The 20,412-nt window shown below is 40.7% G+C and overlaps 2 protein-coding genes across 3 annotated transcripts; one reads left to right on the forward strand and one right to left on the reverse strand.

Moving 5' to 3' along the window:
• Nucleotides 1–393: 393 nt before the first annotated feature.
• On the reverse strand, nt 394–10,231 carry uba2 (ubiquitin-like modifier activating enzyme 2). Its single transcript, XM_086108468.1, has 17 exons — nt 10,016–10,231; nt 8,836–8,919; nt 8,659–8,729; nt 8,504–8,568; nt 8,322–8,422; nt 6,618–6,739; nt 6,422–6,489; nt 6,131–6,252; nt 4,480–4,579; nt 4,169–4,320; nt 3,592–3,685; nt 3,390–3,502; nt 2,980–3,135; nt 2,764–2,860; nt 2,503–2,608; nt 2,263–2,405; nt 394–1,874 (listed from the first exon to the last, which is right to left on the reverse strand). The coding sequence occupies exons 1-17, from the start codon at nt 10,154–10,156 to the stop codon at nt 1,669–1,671; spliced, it is 1,941 nt and encodes a 646-aa protein (XP_085964594.1). The 5' UTR covers nt 10,157–10,231; the 3' UTR covers nt 394–1,668.
• A 2,089-nt stretch (nt 10,232–12,320) lies between these two features.
• Nucleotides 12,321–20,371, forward strand: lcat (lecithin-cholesterol acyltransferase). Of its 2 annotated transcripts, XM_086108767.1 has the most exons (8): nt 12,321–12,486; nt 12,886–13,115; nt 15,654–15,810; nt 16,058–16,173; nt 16,367–16,462; nt 18,540–18,764; nt 19,129–19,324; nt 19,716–20,371. In XM_086108767.1, the coding sequence occupies exons 2-8, from the start codon at nt 12,965–12,967 to the stop codon at nt 20,071–20,073; spliced, it is 1,299 nt and encodes a 432-aa protein (XP_085964893.1). In that variant the 5' UTR covers nt 12,321–12,486; nt 12,886–12,964; the 3' UTR covers nt 20,074–20,371. The 2 variants fall into 2 exon arrangements, with proteins under 2 accessions (XP_085964893.1, XP_085964895.1); XM_086108769.1 differs by lacking the exon at nt 12,321–12,486 and having other exon boundaries at nt 12,605–13,115.
• The last annotated feature ends 41 nt before the right edge of the window (nt 20,372–20,412 follow it).

Consider the following 20,412-nt stretch of genomic DNA (forward strand, 5'->3'; position numbering starts at 1 on the left):
GCCAGAGATTCACTTAATAAGAATGTTTTGCACTTGGTGTATAATTCGTTGATTGATCCATATGTGACAGATTGCATTGAGGTGTGCGGCGTGCGCTGGTAAGGCCTACACTGAACCACTCTTTCGTTTACACAAATGTGCCGTTCAGAAAAGTGGATATGGGGACTACACGAGTCCAATATTTATGCAGCTCAAATCTCCAAAATTAAATGAATTGGTGGAATTTCACCTCCTGATAATTATTCCTAAGGCTAATCACCCACTTTTACCAAATAGCTTGCAAAATTGATTTAAGTAGCTTTTCAGTTTCAAAAGGATGGTGAAATGAACTGTACAATGTTCAATCATGACTATGCATTTTAAGATTGAAAGGAAAGCACTTTGCGAGTCCTATCTGTCAGAAATGTTATCTGTATAAACCCAAACTTTAATCCTTTAACACAGCAAATATTTACTTGAGTGGCATAAATGCATACAAAACAGATTTAGCTGATGTTGGCAAACTCAAACAGGTAATAAGTTGGTTTAGTGTGACAAGTATCAACATTTTACACACACATTGCAAAAAAACAAACTAACAAACTTGCAGATCGGACAAACAAAGTTGAATGTGATAAAAATACATTTTCCTGAAAAAGTTCTCAGAGGTTTCAGTGATATCGACAAAATCAATGAGACATATTGTCCGATTCAACTCCTAACATTACTCTTTGAATCTTTCCACAACAAAGACAGACACGAAAGACTGCTTTTAAATTTGTCTTGTCCAAGTTTATTGGTCCAAAAAGGCTTTCAAGGTCTGTCAACAAATGTGATAACAACGAAGTATGAAATTGTCGATAATATATAGGTCAGGTCACTGGGGCAGATAGCTGGGCAGACAGCTCATCTGCAGTGTGTCAGAGCAAATGTGTAACTTTATTTCAATTAGTTCAATTTTCAACCTGTGAAAGAAATTTGATATTTATCTAAATGCAACCCGACCCCGTGTCTCATCAGGAGATGTAACTAAGGCCCCAGGTCCAACTTTAAATAATACACTGCTGGTAATGTTTCACGATCATTACATCACAATACCAAAGAACTGCCGACATTGCAGATGGTATCACTGTCACTGCAGACTAACACATTAGATGTACAGAAGAGGTAGCACACAATCGCCTAATGGCACCGACTGCCCAGGTGCCCCTGTGCCATCCCAACAGAGGTCAGATTTGAAGCTGGTCTTTAAGCTTCAGCGGCAAACACCACAAAGTAGCCGCCAGTCTATTTTTTCCCCATCCTATCATTTAAATATTACATAACAAGAAAATGTTTTGGTTCAAACAGTAATTCATTTGTATATTGACAACGCACAAAACCCCTGACTTAAGTAGCATGAGTAATAGAGTAGAAGTCTTCAGAAATACAAAAGGAAAAAAATTATACCATAAACAGATTCATTTTATAGTTACTACCAATTAACAAGAACAAAAAGCGGAATATTTTATAACGTTGACTATATTTACAGAATCATCTGACAAGAGCAGTGTGAGTATGAAAACTGCCTGGAGGCGGGAACAAAAACCAGAAACTGTCTTGTTCTTCATAAAAGGTGTGTTAAGTCTACCGTCTGTCTTGAAGCAAAATTGCAATAGTTCGTGATCCTCGAGGAAGCCAGAGGACAGTTTAGTCCAAAGCGATGATGTCATCATCACTGTCTTCAGGGGTAGCTTCTGCACTTGACTGATCTGTCCGTGGGCGCTTGGTGGAAGACTCGCCAGTTTCTGCGTCTGAATGCTTCCTCTTGGTGGTGCTTGTGACTGCTGCAGAGCTGGATGATGCCTCAGCATCATCAGAGTCCACAACCATAACATCATCATCGTCTGCTGGGACTGAAAGGTGAAGGACATGATTATTAATAACATGACAAGGATAAGATGGAAAAGGAATGCATGTAACATTCGTTCTTCCCATTTATAACCGACAATCAAAAAAACAAAAAAACAAATAAAAACAATGAAGTACCGTATTTTCCGCACTAAAAGGTGCACTAGATTATGAGGCGCAGCTTCAATGAATGGGCTATTTTTTAATTTCTTTTCATATATTGCACGCACTGGACTATAAGGCGCAATCTACAATGCATCCACTAGATGGAGCCACAGCCCTTCATTTGACTTGAGAGGTGTTCATGACCGCCTCCAAAAAACATAAATTAACGATTACTTCAATGAAACTATGAAAACGGGCAAAAAAAGAAAAAACGTTTCTATTACTGACCTTTAGAGGAGGTAGATGGCTGGGCAGAGTCCTTATTGCCGTTGGTGATACCGTATCCCTCTCCCTGGTTGTTTTGGGGCGGAGGTGCTTTGTCTGGAGCTTCACCAACCACTTCAAACTCAACATCCCTCTCTAGTTCTTCACTACCAATGAAAACACACTTTTTTTTAACCAAGGGACAGGAAGGACACTAAAGTTGAACACACGAAGTTGTATATTATGACTATATTGGTGACATACGTGTGCAAGACATTAATGAGGAGTGTGTAGTCTTGGAGGAAGTCGTCAGCTTGTAGTCGACTGCCATTACGGATCCCAAAGTCAGAAAGAAACTTGTTGTTGTTGGCTATTACGCAAGAAAAGAAGAACTGAACAGTCAGAGCACATACAGCAATGCACGTTTTGTGCATTAATTGGAATGCTACCACTTGAAAATGCGCCAGTAACCATTCCTAAGAGCAACAGTAAATTGCTTCTTCATTACGACTGGACAGTCTTTACCTTCGGTCTCGCCTTCCTCTGAGGAGATGAGTATAGTCCCTTTTCCATCTTCTATCTGAACATCTGGAGCGACCATGCCGAACCGCTCCTTCAGAATCTGAATGCAACAACAATAACGAAAGGCATGAAAAGCATGAACTGCAAGACAACCCATCAATGGTTAGGGAGTGACATCGTCTTTGGTTGTCAAAGTTTATGGTATGCTTTGCCAATCACCTTGTCCTGCAGGGAGAGAACCGTCGTTTTGTGGACATTGACTTTGACACTGACTTCAGGCTTGCTGGCACACACATAACAGTTGGCCACAGGTGGGTCCAGGATACATGGAACGAGCAACTTCTTCCTGAGGTTCGGACACTTGTTCAGGAAGATCTGGAGAAGACAAATATTAAGGATCTCTGATCACTCATCTTGTTTCTGCTTCCCACACGGAGAGAACGTTTTGTTCTGAATAAGTGCCAAGCGCCTTCTGACCTAACAAGACCACCAGTAAACTTGACTGAACATACATAGCTGAGAAAATGCCAGAAATACAAATAAAGACATTGTAAAAGCCAGTGGCTCAAGTACTGTTTGATCAACAATTGTTTGTGTAGTTCATTATGTCAAGTGGTGGATGAACTAACCGTGCGGCAGGATTCCAGTTCTCCGGCAAGAATCTTGAGTCCCTCTAGCACAATGAGTCCAGCGATGACAGCATTTGTTGTCGCAATAGCTGGGATTATGTTACCTGCCATGGCTGGGACACCAAATTCAGTTAAAGGCATCCAGTCATCCTGAAACCTGCTCAGGTTTTCAACATGGAAACACAAAAAGAAACCAACTTACACTTGACATCAAAGCGACTCTTCATGTTCATGCTGAAGATGTACATTCGTAGGTTGGCTGCTGCGGTAACAAAGTCCATGGAAGGAGGATCATCCTGACAAGACAAGCAGGTACTAATGTTAACAAGTCAGTCAAAACATAGCAACTATGGTATTGAATACACATCGCAACAGTGCATTTCAAAAGTGTAGAAAACGTGTCGCTGTGTTGCGAGGCCAATATCAACGCACGCACTTAGACAGTTACAATATATTACACCAAACACCTTCAGCTTGTTAAAATTTCCATGGGTAAAATCGGGCAAATTACCAAATGGGTTTTCTAGATTACGAACTTCATTAAGAACGCAATTGGTTAATCGGGAACAGCCACGTTTAAAAAGGCGGGGAGCACACTTTTCCACATGTCGCATTAATTTTATGTTCCAGAGTGAATTTGGTTTGCTGGAAAATAACATCCATACCTGTTGCGTGCAATTGAATGTACAAAATGTATTTTCACAGCAAACTTGAAATTATCTAAGATATAACCTCAACGTAAACCAGATCATTTTCAAAGATGCGTTAAAACGTGTTACCTTATCCCAGACGAGCTCTGCGCCATCGCCTTTCTCATCTAACAGAGAGTGGAGGGTCTCCACACTTTCCTGGAATAGTTTACAGTAGCCCCAGACACCAAGGACCTGCTGGTCCTTTAAACCTGAACCTGAGGACTCCTCCGGGAAGCATCCTAGGCCAAATACCAAAGTCACTCAAACACGCAGTGGAGTGGCTTACAATAATAAATGAATTTAAATATACATATAAACCACCATGACCAGTACAGTATTTTCATATATTTGGTTACGATTGATGGAGTGATCCATGACAAAAAATGTGATCAACATACCAGTGTTCTCCAGCTGCTGCCAGTCCAGTGGTGTCGGCGCTTTCCTCTTCTTCCACAGCTTGTCCATAGTTAACAGGTACATTATGTCATCTTTGAAAAGCTGGAGAACAAGTGGCAACGATAGCACGTGAGTAGTGACACTCAATTCACTTAACTTCAGCAAAAGGTAGCACGTCACAACCGATGCAGCAGCTTTCGAAAGTATTCGGACCCCTGGAACAATTTGACCTATTGCCACAATTCAGGCTTCAAACAAAGATATAAAATTGTATTTATTGGAGAATCAACAGCAAGTGGGACACAATTGTGAAGTGGAACAAATTTCATATTTCAAACTTTTTATTCGAAAGAAATCGCTTAACTGGAGTGATCCACGATATGAAAAATTTGTATCGATCCTTTCCTACTTGGTATGGCTGATAGATCTTTTTTTTCTGTATCCTACAATGATATTTGTTGTTGCAGCTTAATAGAATAAAAGATTTTGGTTTATGTTAGGATCATAGTCTTGTTGGAAAGTAAATTCCATTCCAGTTTCAGACTCACCTTCCAAAATGGCTCAAGCGATCTTCCCTGTCCCTGCTGAAGAGACGCAATTCCAGAACATGATGCTGCCACCACTGTGTTTGAGAGTGATCCATGTGTTCTGGATGTGCAGTGTTACTTTTATGCCAAAGTTACCGCTTTCCCCTCTTGCCCACAAAGTTCAATTATGGTCTCATCTGACACGAGCACCTTGTTCCTCATGTTTATTCTATTCACCAAGTGGCTTGTGGCAAACTTCAAATGGGATGTTTTAAGGATTTCTTTGAGAAATGGCTTTCTTCTTGCTCCTCTTGTGCCGTGTGCGATGAATAGTTGTCCCATGGAAAGATTCCCCCACCTCAGCTGTAGATCTTTGCATTTTTTCCAAAGTAATCATGGACCTCTCGGCTGCATCTCTGATCACAGCTCCTTCTCCTTGTTTGAGCTAAAAGTTTCGAGGAATGGCCAGTTCGCGGTAGGCTTGCAGTGATCTGATACTCTGCCCATTTAAATATGATTGATCGGACAGTGCGCCGCTAGCTGTTTAAAGCTTGTGAAATCTTTTTAGATGCAAATCCTGCTTTGAGCTTCTCAAGTTCATCCTGGAACTGGCTGGTGTATTCCTTGGGCTTCATGATGCTGTTTGCTCACCAATATTAATTAACTGACCTCTGAGACAATGACAGAGCAGGTGCATTTATACTGGGACTGGACTACACAGGTGGACTATTTATCGTCATCAGTCATTTAGGTCAATATTGTATAATCTTGAAATCACGATTTATGGAGTGAGTTGGCTGCACTCACAGTGAATGGGAAAATATCATCCCAGATGACTTAAAAAAATAAAAATTAAATTTCTTTCCACTTCACCATTGTGTCTCACTTGGTGTTGATACTTCATAAAAAATTCCTGTTTTACCTTTATGTTTGAAGCCTGAAATGTGGCAAAAATCTAAAAGTTCATGGAGGCCAAATACCTTTTCAAGCCACTGTGTATCTTACTTTTTTCTACTAAATACGACGCTACACAAAACCACATTATGTGGAAAAAAAATATTGCTCAAGCTGGTGGTTGTGGATATTGCAGTCAATGTTCATTATTTGCATGGCTGGTAGTTGGTACCTTGTTGAAGAGTTTGATGGCATCATATTTGTTGCTGCGGGCCCACTGCTTGGTAGAGACGCGCTTGACGTCTCCATCCATTTCTGCGGCTGTGGCGCGAGCTGCCGTTTCTTCGGGGTTCCCTGTTTGAAAGAACACAAGTTTCACTGTGAAGTTTGGAGACACATTTTTCCCTTGAGGCATACATATTAGCAGTTAACAGCTGCTGAACACAAAAGTAGCGAGCAAGCCTGAATTAGAGCAACTACGAATTGGTTGAATTTGGTGAAAAACGGAAAAGCCCAAACTCACATGAAACCTCTGGATCGGCTGTGTCAGGTGACACATCTTGATCTGCATCCTCCTCTCCAAATAGCTGGCTGGAACAGCGAATTGTAAAAGGACCTCATTTCTAGAACATCGCTGGTCACCCATTCGACAATTGACAATAGGTGTATATTTTTGTTGGGTCAAAATTGGTGCTGCAATCGATAGCTGACAGACTCACTTGAAGAGATATTTTGCCCAGACAATGCAGTGAATGGGTTCAGATGGCGTGTTCCTTATAGTGCACCCTGGGAAGGTCTTTTGGGCAGGTTTCGGTTGGCACTCATAGCACTCTGTCATTCCCTGAGAGAGAAAGGTCAACAAAAACATGAAGCATAAAACTTTGTTCTAGAAGTGCATAAATTCATCAACAGCAAATTTGATATTGAATTGACAACTATTTGGATGAAAGATGAATCGTTTCGAGACAAATATTTTCAGATTTCTGTCATCGGCCATGACAGCAGACTGATTGTTACTCTGAGTTTAATCAAAATAAGACATTTTAAAATATTTCATTTTACTTTGGAAAACAACGATCAACATTATTGCCTATTTTCTGACATGTTAAGGAGTTAGTTATCGAATCATAAATCAATTTATGTTTGCGCATTTTTGCATTGTTTGAATAAATTTAAAATTTTTGGAATGAAGTGATGGAAATTTGTGGTTTTATTATATCCGATTCTTAAAAAAATTATTGACGGCTTACTAATTTAATAAAATATCCGTTACTTGTAGCTAATGCTGAAAGATTTGTCTTTTTAATTTGTAAGCGCGATTCCAGTCCACATGATCAGGTTATCACCAATGGTTTGTTTTTTGCACCACTCCTGACTGACCCAGAATCTGTTGGCTCAGCTATCGCCTTCCTCTCCCACTAAAACTTACCAAAGTCAGAAGCATGCTACATGTAACAGGGCGTGAAAAACAACCTGCGCCGACGTGCTGCTTGCAAACCGGTTGGAATACATGGCACTAACAGGCACCATGCCAGGGTACAAACTATAAGCTTGCGCTGGCTAGCTGCTGTGGCTAAATATTATCCTCCAGCGGTGCAGATCACCTCTCAGTAGCTAACCTCGGCTCTGTGGCAGCAAACAAAATAAACTCATAATAAGCATTGTTACCACTAAAGGCGAGTGAAGAGTCGCATTAAGCATGCTGCACTGAGCCAGTGAGAACAAAGAAGTCAATGTTAATCGCTAATGTGTTGCCAAACTCCAGAAAAGGTGCTTCAGTGTACAGTCCACTTTCTACAGAAGTCTGGTTGGAACCACGTTGAAGCGGGGATCAAACAGCTACGAACACCAGATCAGCAGGTAAATGAATAAAAGTGCCCAGAGGGAAAACGCAATTCAATTCAACTGTATTTAAACCGCACTTTAAAACAACCATTGCTACAAAGTGCTGTACATAGGATGAAAATCATACAATAACGAAGACAATAAAAAACAAGAAATATTTACTTTTCCCATGTAAATGACTCAATACTTCCTTAAAAATTTCCACATTGAAGTTTAAATCATGATAGGTACCGTGACTGTGAAGGAATTCAATTTATTCCATGATCTGAATTTTAAGCCATAATGCTGAGTCCTCAGTCTCTATTTCAAGTAAGATTGTCCATTGACCAAAATATCAAATATATATATAGAGATAGAGAGAGATAGAGAGAGAGAGAGAGAGAGAGAGAGAGAAAATACAATTGAATATCAAAATTGTAGTGGCAGAAAACCCCCAATTCAATCTTTTCTTGAAATTGTTCAGTCCTAGTTGCAGCCCTATTTGACCATAAGCTTGCTTGTATGTTTTCAGATGACAAGACAATAGCAGCTGATGGTACAGCATACAGTACATTAGAGAAGGGATTTTAAGTGAGTACCTTTTTGATTACAGTAACCTGTCCGAGGTATCCTGCCGTGCCGCTCTCAATGAGTGGGATGTCGGCTGCCAAACACATCCTGTTCACATGGTTGCGAGCGGCTAAGGAGGTAAAAAGTACATGAATATCCTAAATAATCTTGAGAAAGATGAAACAAGGTCAATGAACCCAGACGTGCACACCTCGGTTATCCAGAGCATTCATCACCAGGATAAAACTTTTAAAGAACTCCACATTGTAGTCAGGACTGTTGGGAGAAAGTTGTCACTCTTTTTAATCCATGATTTGCACATACCGTATTTGCTGAGCTAAACGGACACACAACAAAGAAAATTACTTCATGATGCTGTCGTGGTAGGCAGTGATCTTTGCAGAGGGGGAAAACTGTAAGGCACTCTCTTTGGCGACCTGGAATAAATGCATGACACACAATCTGGATTTACTGGGGAACAATTCCAGCGAACGTGCACCATTACAACTGTGGGTATCTCAAAGCATCACACAGTGAACATACCTGTGCTTTAGACTTGCCAACATGCTTCTTCTGAAAGAGGAACTGGCGATTCAAATTGCTGACATCAATTGTGTCCAAGTCAATCTGGAAAATGATTGATTTCAAGACGTCATGAATCTAATGTGTACATGCGATGACATTTTAATTCATCTGTAGACACGAGTGTGAAGAAATAAAAAGAAACTACACACTAAGCAAGAATATGTTTGGTCTTTTGGTTGGAGCTGGTTCGGACATACAGACCTTGGAGACTTATTAAGGCCATGTCAAACGACACCTCATTTTTTCGTCATTCAATATGGCCGCACTGTCAGACTACCAGATAAATATTATTCTCTGTCTTGGACCGGGCAAGATGTCACACTTCAAGTCCATCACATTTTGTTAGCACAATAGTCATTTTTTCGAATCACTGCGAGCTCCATATTGTTTTTGTAGTCATCATTTCATTATTATTTATGTTAGGTACACCGCGTTGTCTGAAAGTTTTACATTCACTTTAACCAAACTTCAAATGCAACCAACTTTTACTTAACGCAAGAATCTGCACTTTTAGTTAAATACAAATGGAAAGTACTTTTGCCACCTCTGCTAATTAAGTGTGACCACAGTGAGCCACTCCTACATATCATGTCAATTCCCAATGAAGGCAAAAAATATATATAATAATAATAAAACGATTGAATACACTAAGGAATGAATTGCCCAGTTACCTTGACGACACATTATCTGGAACCATCTATCATTGTGTCAAGATCAGCCACACTCGGTTGACCCGTTATATCCCATTTAAAAATACTGCAGCTAAATGTATTTCTATGCTAGTCACGAGCTAAATATGTCATCGGTATTTGAAGTTATAAGACAAAAGTGAGCCGTGTTAATGGCGCCAAAATACCTCTTACGGCGCTCGGTGAGTCCGTACATTCTACGAACATATTTGTTCCCGCACATGTACAATCACTTCAGTAAACTACACGATGGATGAAACTAAACATCAACAGATGTGGGTACGTTTGACTTCTATTTAACAGAGATATGTCGCACGGGCTCTGCACAGATTGGACATACAGTTCTGCACAAAGACTTCACATGTTGGAAGCTAGCAATTCTATAGCACAAAGACCATAGCGTGCTAGTCGGCTAAGCTAATAGGCAAACAAACGTAAGTGGTACAGACCACTTCGATGTTTTTGAAGCCAGTGAGGACGAGGTTCTTGAGCAGCTCACAGCCGATGCCTCCTGCTCCCACCACCAACACCTTGGAGGTAGAGAGGGAGTCAGCCAACTCCTTTCGGAGGGAACCCACAAGTTGAACCATGTTTATGGGTACAGCCACAAACTCAGCTTGCAGCGCCGGGATGCTAGCAGTTAGCTTTGTCTCCCACTGGACGGACTGACGATAACCGGGATAGACACATACAAGGCCCGACTGAGCCCAGTTTTTCAGTGCCGCGCGATTCGTCAACGAGTCCGCCATATTGAATGGGGCAGCTCTGACTGAAAGCAGGTCCAGGGACTACAAGAAGTGACAAGCAACAAAGTTAATGCCTCAATTTTCCCAAACCACACACGTACACACATGCGCTAACATTAATGAAGCAGTTGGTCACCAAAAACCTTTGCAATTTTTGACTTGGTAACTGCAAATTGTTACTTCCATTACTGTATAGTTCTGTATTTATTATCATTGTTACAGTGTTATATTATATGTGAATACACATAAAAATACAGTACTAGAAAAAAACCACACATTAGATTAGTGATTACATACAGCAAATAAAAATACGGAATAACTGGTTAGTGTTTAATTGTTTATTTTGGCTATCTGATTCCCAAACATACATGTTTACACAATTGCAAATAAATACACGCACACACACACTCACACACACACACACAAAATAATATATTTAATAACTAATATATACTGTGTTGTTCTCGAGAAGAATGAACTGCTTAACGTGATTTACTACTTCCTTGATTGCTTTCTAATCAGAACTATCGAACCCTCTTATTCTGACTGTCAGAAGAAGAAATATTCATCACAAAGTTCTTTTCTTTTTATTTGGAGCTAAATTTCTATTTGACAAGTTTTAAGCCAGGGGTGTCAAACTCATTTCACGTTGTGGGTCACATAAGGACTCGGTAAATGTCAAGTGGGCCGGACCATTAACATTATACCATACTCTTCTATAAATAACCAAAATAGCATGTGTTTCCTTTGTTTTGGTATAAAGAAGCATTGGCGCGATGCTGTGTTGGGTCTGTCTCAGTGACAGACTGAGACAGTTGTTTTCTTCTCTGATCAAAACATGTGCCCCTATCGGATAATCCACGAATTGCATTTTATTAAAAATATTCATTCTGTGTCTTTAATGCATTTTTCACTTTTAAATGATCCTGCGGGCCTGATAGAACCTCCTTGGGGGCCAGTTCCAGCCCGCAGGCCGTATGTTTGATACAGTTATAATGTAAGCGTTAACACAGTTAACATCTACTCGTGGACTCTTCTTGGTATTTGCCACAGATCCAGCAAATTATAGTTTTCAAAATACTGTAGTGATATACTGTCTGAGTCAATCAAAAACTGTTTAGTCAATCCCATGAGATACGACTTCGAGTGGCGTGTATTGTGCAGAAAACGGTTGGTACATCTCCAAGCACCAAATGAAGTGAATTGGCGTTCTTGCCACATCCAATACGGCAATAATGTTGACGTATACCTAAGGACCTAAAGCGGTATTTATGTACCAATGCATGTGACCTGACTATCACTCGTCGTGGTACGTTCTTCTTCTCTGATCTTTATTTGGTGGTGGGGGGGGGGGGGGGGTTCTCTCATTTTTGTTGTTTTGCGACAGCGCTAACACTCGCAGGTTCAACGCAACGCCCAACCATTTTGCCGCTTTTAGAAACCCACAAAATAACCCACTTAATGCTTGTTTGGTAAACATTCGGGAAACTGCTTTTGTTGATTATATTATGTCTCTCTAATAGACAAATTAACTTCTGGATGTATTGATTCCAAGGGATATACGTGAGATTTTTATGATGATGTTCTTTTTTGTGCGTCAAAACCTTTTTTAAATTAGCATTTATGAATTTCGGCCCACTGTATTTGTTCTTGTAAGGGAAAAAGTTCACATTAACATGTCTGATAGTGGCCATACATAGCCTACTTAAAAGTGCCCACGTATAAACTATAGGTTATTGCCCTGTAGTAACCCTGAGGTTAGCGTGCGCGTCGGTCTAATCAACGGGGTAGCGCAGAAGGTGGTCTTTTACAAGAACAGTTATTGATTATAAATGTTTGAAAAAATTCACATATAATCACATATTATGAAACTGTAGTCAAATATACCGATGTATTAGCAAGTGTGTAAATCGTTGTGCATCACCTAGAGTTTGTATGACATAATAAAAATAACATCCTATCAAATCACGATAAATAGGACATTATTGTTTTCCAACGTCCACTCATGACCATTGATGAAAAGGGAAATTTTGGGAGTACCCTGAAGGCAACATCTGCTGCACGGAAAGTCGTTAGGGTTCATCTACTCTACTGTCATTTGGACTCATTCGTCCAAGGGGACTACAAGGCTTCTGTTGGTCACCTCCTTTACGTTAAGGCGTCTTCCACATCCAGTAAGTTACAAAGGCAAGTTGTGTAAACTGCAGAGCAATGACGACCGTATGCGTTATTCACTTGCTATAATCTCGTCAGAACCCACGCGGTCAATACTTTGTCTCGTAAATGAATGGGTGAAAATCAATAGTGCGCTGAAGCAGTCCGTTTATTTTTCCTGAGTTAGTGTGCGTGTTTGCGCGGTGACTAAGCGCGCGTGGGCTGATTAAACTAATTCAATTCATCATCCATCCCTCAAACCGCAGTTGTCAGAATTTTCCAACGGACAAAGGGTGCTAACAAAGTTCAGTTTATTTCACGTTGGTGTTTTCGCAAGGTGACCGTTCTTATATTAACGTCGTTTTTTTAAACCCCCAACCCCTTTGTTTTGTTTGGGGGTTTTTTTCTTTTTGGCCAAGCCTCAGCCAGCAGTGTTGCCAAGCCCGAGAGGGTACATCGGCCAAACCCACAGCAGGCAGAAAGGACACTAAAAGAGCGATGGGTTCCTCAGGACAAAGCTGGCCTTTGCTGACTCTTGGACTTTTGCTGTGGCTTCATCACACCTCATGTTTCTGGATCCTCAATGTCGTCTTCCCTCCCGATTCGAAAGCCCAAAACCATAGCAACATCACGCCTCCACTCATCATTGGTAAGTTTACCTTTACCTGAAAAGGACAGGACCTTGTAACATACTTGCTGAACAAAAGTTAAAATCCATTTTTTACTGTCAGTTGTAGCCATTTTTAGAAATTGGCACAATAAAAAGGAAAGACAAATTTTCTTTGCACACAATAGTCTCCTTGATTTACAAACTAGAATTGCCCGTTCTTTGGTGTGTTTTCTCAAATTTCTCAGGATTGCTCCCTCATGCTAAAAAGATGCATGTTATTTTTTCACTTTATAAGTCTTCAAGATATCACTAAATATCAATCAAGAGCTCATCTGAGGAGGTTCATTTAGATAAAAACAAATAGTGCTTTGCCACCATCTTGTGGCGTCTTGGTGTCAAGAAACTATGTTGAAGTAAGTTGAGTTTCATTTGGACAGAAATTATGCTTTGCCACTATCTTGTGGCATCTGAACAATGGTGTCAATGAACTATGTTTAAGTGAATGGAGGAGTTTTATTTGGGGGAAGGTCTCAATTCCTTGCTGATTTGTGTGGCAGCGCTTGGTCACTGTCCCCTCAAATAGCAACTCAACACAGAGTGGGCAGGACACAGGAAGTCCGGCAGGAATGCAGGGAAATTACTGCAACATTATTAAGGTCATAAATGAAAATCACAATGTATTTCTTGACTTCAGTGAGGATAAGCGACGCAGAGAACAGATCAATGAATGATCAATTAATTGATTGTTTATAATTCAGTGTTCTCGCTGTGGTTGTGTCTCTCCCGGTACGCCGCCTTTTTTTCCACATACCTAAAATATGCATGCAGGAGGCCGTTACGCTTGTTGGTATTGCTGGACGTAATAAATTAATATTGTAATATGGATGTCTATCTCCAAAGAAATCTGTAGAAAAAGTCAAAGAACTCTAAAGATGGTCACGAAGCACAATTCGTCTTTGAATATGAAGATTTTTCCAGAACATTTAGTTTGAACTTCAAATAGCACTGGATTCCGGATGTTCCTGTTTGGAAGTCCCATTGGAAACTGTTCAGATTAGATTGTAAAGAACCTTGTGGACATCATGTGGGTGGTTGTGTGCCAGGGGTAAGAGTTGTGAGCTCGGGGCCCACAAGGCTGTTTGTCAACTTAAACAAACCTGCACATTGTCTATGTGCATGTGAGCAGGCTGTTTAGTTCTGTACGGAAATATGGGTTTCAACTAAAAGAATGACATTAGTTCATAAAAATGTACATTTTCAATGCATATACAATACAATACATACATGCTGATTTATATAGCGCTTTCACAACAGCCACAGCTGTAACAAAGCGCTTAACAAAACGGTTAACATAAAGTAAAATAATAAACACAACACATAACATACTACAATGTGCTATATTTTGCTCATGTTCAACTGATGTATGTATCTTGAAACTTTGTGCTATCACACAAACTGTGTTACATTTATACCATGTACATTTTCCATCCATCCATCCTTCCATCCTTCCATTTTCTGATCCGCTTTATCCTCACAAGGGGCACGGGCGTGCTTGGAACCTATCTATCCCAGCTGTCTTCAGGCAGTAGGGGAGGTATACCCTGAACTGGTTTCCAGCCAGTCGCAGGGCACACACAGATGAACAGCCACTCGTGCTCACAGTCACACCTTGGGACAATTTAGAGCAGGAGATATCAAACATGCGGCCCGCGGGCCGCAACCGGCCCCCGAGGAGGGTCGATCAGGCCCGCAGGATAATTTTTAAAAAACCTGCATAAAAGACACAGAATGAATCTTTTTAAGAAGATGCCATTCATGGATTATCCGCTAGGGGGCACATTGTTTTCTCTTTAGTTTGTAAAGTGTAGGCATGGATTAAATTTAGATGTTGTATGCACATGTGTAAATGGTTTAAAAAATCCTTTCTTTATAAATCTCATTTAATCTTAAAATGCATGACTATATATTTCAATGCCAATAAAGTTGTTAAAGTTTTGTGCCTTTGTACAATCAGTGGGATCAGTTGCAATGCATATATGTGAATGATAAAAGTAAATTGCACATTTGTCTAAGGAAATCTCAGGTGTTTCATGAATTGCTTTGTAAGAGATATGTTCATTAAATTTCAACATTTTACGAATGTTCTCGTGCTTCGCTATACCAAAACAAAGGAAAGACATGATATTTTGGTTATTTTTAGCAGAGTATGGTATAATTTTAATGGTCTGGCCCACTTGACATCTACGGAGGCCGTATGCGGCCCACAATGTGCAATGAGTCTGACACCCCTGATTAAGAGTGTTCCATTAGCCTGACATGCATGTTTGTGGAATGTGGGAGGAAACCAGAGTACCCGGAGAAAACCCATGCAGGCACAGGGAGAACACGCAAACTCCACACAGGAAGGCCAGAGCTGGAATCGAAACCTGCGCCTCTCCACTGTTAGGCTGGCATGCGAACCAGTCGCCCACCGTTCCGCCACCGTCCATTTTCAACTAAACAAATATTATTGGGGTCAGGGACTTGTTTTCCCACTCTTGGGCGTTTTCTATGCTCATCTCTCACTTGTTTTTGCAGTTCCCGGAAACTTGGGCAACCGTCTGGAAGCGAAGATAGACAAGCCACAGCTGGTGCACTGGATGTGCTACAAGAAAACAGATCACTGGTTCCCCTTGTGGATTGACCTCAACATGTTCATGCCTATTGGTGTCGACTGCTGGATCGATAACATTAGGTAACACTGACTAATATGCGTTTCATCTGTGCTCTGCTCACAGACATGGAAAATATTGTTGATCAGAAGCTTGGACTCATGTCACGAGATCAATACTATACAGTTAGAACATATTTGATGATGCTGTTTTAACCCTGACTATTATATTGGATTGGAAGGCTTGTGACATTTTCCCCACGTGATTTGTTATTGTTGGAGTCAAATCAGTGTGTGATTTCAATTGTCTAAAACAAATGTCTCTGTTCAGACTTGTTTACAACAGGACAGCAAGACGGTCATTCAACTCGCCAGGGGTGCAGGTGCGGGTGCCAGGGTTCGGACAAACCTATCCCATTGAGTTCCTTGACAAGAACAAATTGACTGGTGAGATACAGTACATACATTTGTTGATCAAATTCTGGATATTTATAATGATTATGGTGGAAAAACATATCAGTTCAGAACGTCAGTAATGCATTTGGACAACAAACCTGATATTTCGATTGAAGTTCAAGGTGATTGTGTGCATTTTCTTGAAGTGAATTGTGGTAAACCAAGTCTGCTCTTCATTTTGCAGGTTATTTTCACACTATGGTGCAGCATTTAGTCAACATTGGTTACACTCGGAATGAGAGTGTCCGCGGAGCACCGTATGATTGGAGATTAACGCCTAGTAAGTGGTCCAAAACAACTACACTATGCTGTATCGAGTGCATATGAGATACAAGAAGATTGTCATTAAGAGAATAGGGATATTTGATACTCTGTTATTCTTGATTCTTTTCTTTGAAAGGGGGCTATTTTTTTTTCCGTAATAATATCCTGAGAGTAAGAAAACACAATTTGATCAAACGCTTATCTGCTGTTCATCATCCATGCACACGTAATATATTCCAAGTCATTTAAATGTATTAATAGCCCGTATGACATTAATAAATAGATGAGAGATCCTTAAATCAGTGTTTCAGAGAAAAGGGAAAGTGTTTTTGCAGATGCATTTGCCCGTGTTATGGGACACCTTCTCTATGGCTTCTGTTCATTATGCTTCATTTGTATGCTCATTCTTATGCTGTTTTATGCTCTCACTGGTTCAAGATAGACGAACAGTTGCATGTTTCTGTAAAAACTTTCAAACTACCCTGTGAACACTGACCCCATTGTCTCCCCGAAATGTGGCATTTACAATTTCAAGAATCTCAGTTTTCATGAGGGCCAGGCCGATTATCGGTGCCAATATTTGCCATTCAGATGGCATCGGCCCTGAAAAAAAACATATCGGTCAACATTTAGTTTCCACCATTTACTGTTATTTAACACATACAGGGGCAGCACGGCACGTTGGACGATGGCTTAGCACAGGGGTCGGCAACCCAAAATGTTGAAAGAGCCATATTGGACCAAAATAAACAAAAAACAAATAGGTCTGGAGCCGCAAAAAAAAAAAGAAGCCTTACAATGAAGGCAACACATGCTCTATGTATCTATATGAGCTATATTAGCCTGCAAAAACATGACATGACTAAGTTGGCTACAAATACACAACGAGCATTCATGATTAAAAAAATTTTTCCCCCATGCAGTTCATCCTGTAGAGGAGGGGTGCCCAAACTTTTTTGACGGAAGATCTTCTTTTCGAACAACCAACCTCCCGCGATCGACCCGTTACCGCACACGCGCGCTTATACACACACTTACACACGCATTCCATAATGAGCATTTGCCATAACGGCCGCTAAGATGAACGAGGCACGGGACGCACTTTCGCCGCATGCTAACTATCGTAGCTCACGTGTACCGTTTAAAGATGCTTCTCTTGGCCGCCCAGATTCCCATTCTTAGCAAATATTCTCAGTGAATTGGACATGAAAGGCAGCTGGGGTTTTTTTTTTTTTTTTTTTTAACAACAGCCCCCCCTGACTGACATCCCGCCCTGCTAATAGAAATGTGTGTCGCAGGCTATGACGCAAATATTCATTGACGAAATGTTGACATTTAATATTTATTCGACACATTTTTACAGCATCGGAAAACGTGAATAATATTTGTGTCATGTTTGTCCTTTGACATAAACCATATTAAAACAAAAAAATCTATATTTCTAGGGAGCCACTTGGGGGGGGGGGCGCTAAAGAGCCGCATGCGGCTCGAGAGCCGCATGTTGCCGACCCTCGGCTTAGCACGTACGCCTCACAGTGCAAAGGGGCAAAGTTTGGCGTCTGGCTCCAGCCTTCCTATGTGGAGTTTTCATTTTCTTCCTGTGCCTGCGTGGTGTTTTTTTTTGAGTACTCTGGTTTCCTCCCACATTTCAAAAACATGCGTGGCAGGTTCATGGAGCCCTCTAAATTGTCCCTAGGTGTGATTGTGAGCGCGGATGGTTGTTCATCTCTGTGTGCCCTGCGATTGGCTGACAACCGGTTCAGGGTGTAGCCCGCCTACTGCCCGAAGACAGCTGAGATAGGCTCCAGCATGGAGCATGGAACACACACACACACTCACACACACACACATGCACGCACGCACACACACACACTGTGATAAATCATGAACTCTGTAGGGATATATGGTTTGTGTGTTTCTACCGTCACATGTCAAAAGAGGTCAAATTTAACCTAAACACTAACAAAAGAAATTTGTCAGGCTTTTAACATAACCCACAACATTTGAAATGAGTCAGTTCATTAGTAACCAAGTGTTTCTGTCGAGAACAGGAATCGCTGTGACAGTGATGTCCTTTCCTTGCCCCCCGACAGACGAGAATGCAGAGTATCTCATGAAGTTGCAGGAGTTGGTGGAACAGATGTACGAGCAGTACCAGGAGCCTGTTTATTTGCTGGGACACAGCATGGGCTGCCACTACGTCCTCTACTTTCTCAACCATCAGCCGCAGGAGTGGAAGGACAAGTACATTCGGGGCTTCATTTCCCTAGCGGCTCCATGGGGGGGCGCTGTTAAAGTACTGAGAGTCATGGCATCAGGTACTGTCTGGCATGGCATCTTAAGTATTTCCCAGTCTTCATTCGGCCAATGTCATGCACACCACAAAAAAAAAAAAAATGTCACAGAAAGTGGATACACAATTCACTACTGTCTCCATTTCAGTGATTTTTTTTTCCAGACCATTTAATTGAAATTGGATTTTTGTTATGGCACACATGGTGATTTCTTCACAGCACACTAAAGTGCTACTGTAGCACTTTTTTAGTAGCACTTTTTTGCCACACCTCGATATTGGTTGTTAGGGAATCATTGGCATATGTTATAGTGAAATACAGGTTCTGTTTGAAAGACTCATTTCTGGATGTTTTTTTTTTTTTTTTGTTGTTGTTGTTTGTTTTTTAGGTGAAAATGATGGCATCACAATGATTTCCAACATTAAGATCCGAGAAGAGCAAAGGATGACTACGACAAATCCCTGGATGCTGCCAACAGAAACGGTGTGGCCAAAGGACCACGTCTTCTTATCGACGCCAAATTTCAACTACACCAGTCAGGACTTTCAGCGCTTCTTCCAAGACATCAATTTTGAGGACGGCTGGTAAATTCACACCATAATTATGTTGATTTTAGTTATTAGCTTTACCTCAGTTCAATTTAAGATGTTCTGGAGACCCAAATTCATTTAATCTTCATTTGTAGCATGAAATATTCCCATTTTAATTTGGTCATGCCTGACACATTCCTTCAAATGAGCAGTTATGAAGCAAAAGTGATTATTTAATATTTTGTTCTGTTTAGAATCTTGCCATTAACATTAATTAGGAGGTGTGCTTTTTTAAAATCTTAATATCTCTGTTTTTTACATTAAATAACATTCATATGGGAATAGCAAACCAAATATGTCATACACAGTTCTATCCAAACAGTAGAAGTGAGGTAAAAATAGAATCCACCACATGAGAGCTGACTGACATTTGGTTTGTTTTCAGGTACATGAGGGAAGACACGAAAAACCTGACTTCTGATCTCCGCCCACCTGGTGTTGAGGTGTGGTGTCTGTATGGCGTCGGACTACCTACTCCAGTCACGCATATTTACGACGAGGGGTTTCCCAACGCAGACCCCATAGACTTTGTTTACAACGATGGGGATGACACCGTGGGCAGCCGAAGCATGAGTCTTTGCAAAAATTGGGTGGGACAGCAGGATAAGCCTGTGCATGTTACAGAATACAGGGGTTTGCCACACCTGGATATTGTATTCAATGAAAAGGTGCTCAGTCAAATACAGCAAATCTTAGAGGGGAAGTCAGAGGTCCCCAAAGAAGTTGATCTCAGGTCTGGGTAGATATAACAAAACAGCATTTTGACATTTTATGGAAAAGCACATGCAACAGGCCTGGGAATAGCAGCAATAACAAGTTGTGTATGCCTGACCTCAAGTTTATAAAAATTATCCCAATTTCTAAACCATTTACTCTTCAGGTTTGATAGGGTTTTTTTTTTTCAAACATAACAATTTTGTTGTGCACAGAAATCTTTTGTCTGTCATTTTAGTGGTTATTGTTGAATTGTGATTTGCTTTTAATATAATATCAATCTGCTCGTTGTTGTTGTAGTAGTAAATCTGAGTCTGAAACTAACAAGCACCCATCCAGTTTTTGTTTTATTGTGCCGCACCAATCCA

Source organism: Hippocampus guttulatus, chromosome 4 (genome assembly GCF_054856545.1).
Source record: "Hippocampus guttulatus isolate MCC_2025c chromosome 4, RoL_Hgut_1.0, whole genome shotgun sequence".
Taxonomy (NCBI): Eukaryota; Metazoa; Chordata; class Actinopteri; order Syngnathiformes; family Syngnathidae; genus Hippocampus; species Hippocampus guttulatus.